At 38.9% G+C, this 2,245-nt stretch overlaps 1 protein-coding gene across 4 annotated transcripts in view; it reads right to left on the reverse strand.

Annotated features, from left to right (window-relative positions):
- Positions 1-2,245, reverse strand: part of LIN52 (lin-52 DREAM MuvB core complex component) — a 124,398-nt gene that overhangs the window by 107,809 nt on the left and 14,344 nt on the right. For all 4 annotated transcript variants that reach the window (XM_017528693.2, XM_037738556.1, XM_017528695.2 and 1 more), the window contains exon 4: positions 1,763-1,829. In XM_017528693.2, coding sequence (XP_017384182.1) covers positions 1,763-1,829 — 67 coding nt within the window. The remainder of the gene's footprint in view (positions 1-1,762; positions 1,830-2,245) is intronic.

Here is a 2,245-nt window from a genome sequence, read left to right on the forward strand (position 1 = left end):
AAAAAAAAAAAAAAAGATAATACTTAAAAATTTTCTTTCCTGAATTTTTATTTAAATAGTACCCAATTCCTTTTAAGACACAGGTCAGTTTGCATAGAACATAATGCTATGATCCCTCGCTAAATATTTAAAGTTGCCTTAAGAAATACATGCTGATGAGATATTATATAAATGTCAGTTTGAAACATTAGAAGAATGAACCTGAGATGCCCTTGAGACTTAATTTTTCCATGGCTGGAGGAGGGAATCTGCATTTAAGCATTTCATGAAGAACAATGAATTACTTCTAAGATCAAATAAAGGTGTTTTTTTAATCCCATTTATCATGCCACAGTCATTATCTATACGTAGCATAAGTAGACTTTCTTGATACGTGTGGCTGTTTAAATACCTCAAGAATCCCAGGTTTTTACCTTAATTTCAGTCTATTACTTCACAATCATCATGAATCTTATCACCAGAAGGATGATAAAATAAATAAAGCAGGGCAAAATCATGGAAAATTAATGTTTTTTAATTTAAATTTCCACTTTGTGGTTGAGTTTCAAATCATTTATCAAGCAACAATATTCACTACTTATAGTATTCTTTATCGAAGAAATTGATGGGATAAAAAAAATTAAAAATAGGTCTTAACCCACTAAGAGGTTGTCATGTAATCGTACTGACAACAATATATAGCAGTAAATTTTAAATAAGGCACTTGTGCTATAATGGAAAGAGACTACACTTAAAAGATCAGAGTTTAGGCTGGGCGTGGTGGCTCATGCCTGTAATCCCAGCACTTTGGGAGACCGAGGCAGGTGGATCACTGGAGATGAGGAGTTCAAGACCAGCCTGGCCAACATGGTGAAACCCTGTTTCTACTAAAAATATGAAAATTAGCTGGGCATGGTGGTGGGCACCTATTAGTCCCAGCTACTCAGGAGGCTGAAGCAAGAGAATCTCTTGAACCTGGGAGGCAGTGGATGCAGTGAGCTGAGATCAGGCCACTGCACTCCAGCCTGGGTGACAGGAGAGAGAGACTCCCATCTCAAAAAAAAAACAAAAAACAAAAGAAAATCAGAGTTTAAATTTTAATCTTTTATTTTTATTTTTTTCAGACGAGTCTTGCTCTGTCACCCAGACTGGAGTGCAGTGGAATGACCTCGGCTCACTGCAACCTTCACCTCCCGGGTTCAAGTGAATTCTCCTGCCTCAGCCTCCAGAGTAGCCGGGATTACAGGAGCCTGCCACCGTGCCTGGTTTTTTGTATTTTTAGTAAAGACGGGGTTTCGTTAGGTTGGTCAGACTGGCCTCAAACTCCTGACCTTGGGAGATCTGCCCCGCTAGGCCTCCCAAAGTGCTGGGATTATAGGCATGAGCCACTACCCCCAGCCAAATTTTAACTCATTCTATTGTGGTTAACTTATGAACTTTGAGTAACATCATACCCAACTCACAGGACCCGTATGATAATTAAATGAAAAAACTTGTTAGAGCTATTTGTTAACTATGTTATACAAATTTAAGTTCACATTAGAAGAATTTAGCAGCCCCAGAAGAACTCACTATGACTAAGTCTTGAATTGGCAGGATTTCTACACATGGAAATGGTAGAGAAAGGCAGTGCAGACATGAAAAACTACAAATAAGGAGGGTTAAATGAGAAGTCTGAAGCCAAAAATACTTGTAAGGAAATAGAAAAAAAAAAAAAAAATGGAGAAGCAGTTTATAGAAAAACATAAATAACCAGTTAAAGTGATCCACCAGCATCACTTACCTTTCAACATGTCGATGTCATCACGTTCTATCTCAGCCATCCATTTGGGTGGAGAACTAGTAATAGGCTGTCAAAAATATATATATATCCATTATATATAAGATACATTAAAAAGTGTGAAGAGATCCTACTATTCTTTTTTTTTTTTTTTTAGATGGAGTCTCACTCTGTTGCCCAAGTTGGAGTGCAATGGCACAATCTTGGCTCACTGCAACCTCTGCCTTTCAGGTTCAAGCAGTTCTCCTGCCTCAGCCTCCCAAGTAGCTGGGACTACAGGCATATGCCACCATTCCCAGCTAATTTTTTTGTATCTTTGGTAGAAACAGGTTTCACCGTGTTAGCCAGGATGGTCTCAATCTCCTGACCTCATGATCCACCCTCCTCGACCTCCCAAAGTGCTGGGATTACAGGTGTGAACCACCACACCTGCCCAAGACCTTATTATTCTTATAAGAAATGTACCCTGGGCCAGATGTGGTGGCT

Source organism: Cebus imitator, unplaced genomic scaffold (assembly GCF_001604975.1).
Source record: "Cebus imitator isolate Cc_AM_T3 unplaced genomic scaffold, Cebus_imitator-1.0 Scaffold54, whole genome shotgun sequence".
NCBI classification, from domain to species: Eukaryota; Metazoa; Chordata; class Mammalia; order Primates; family Cebidae; genus Cebus; species Cebus imitator.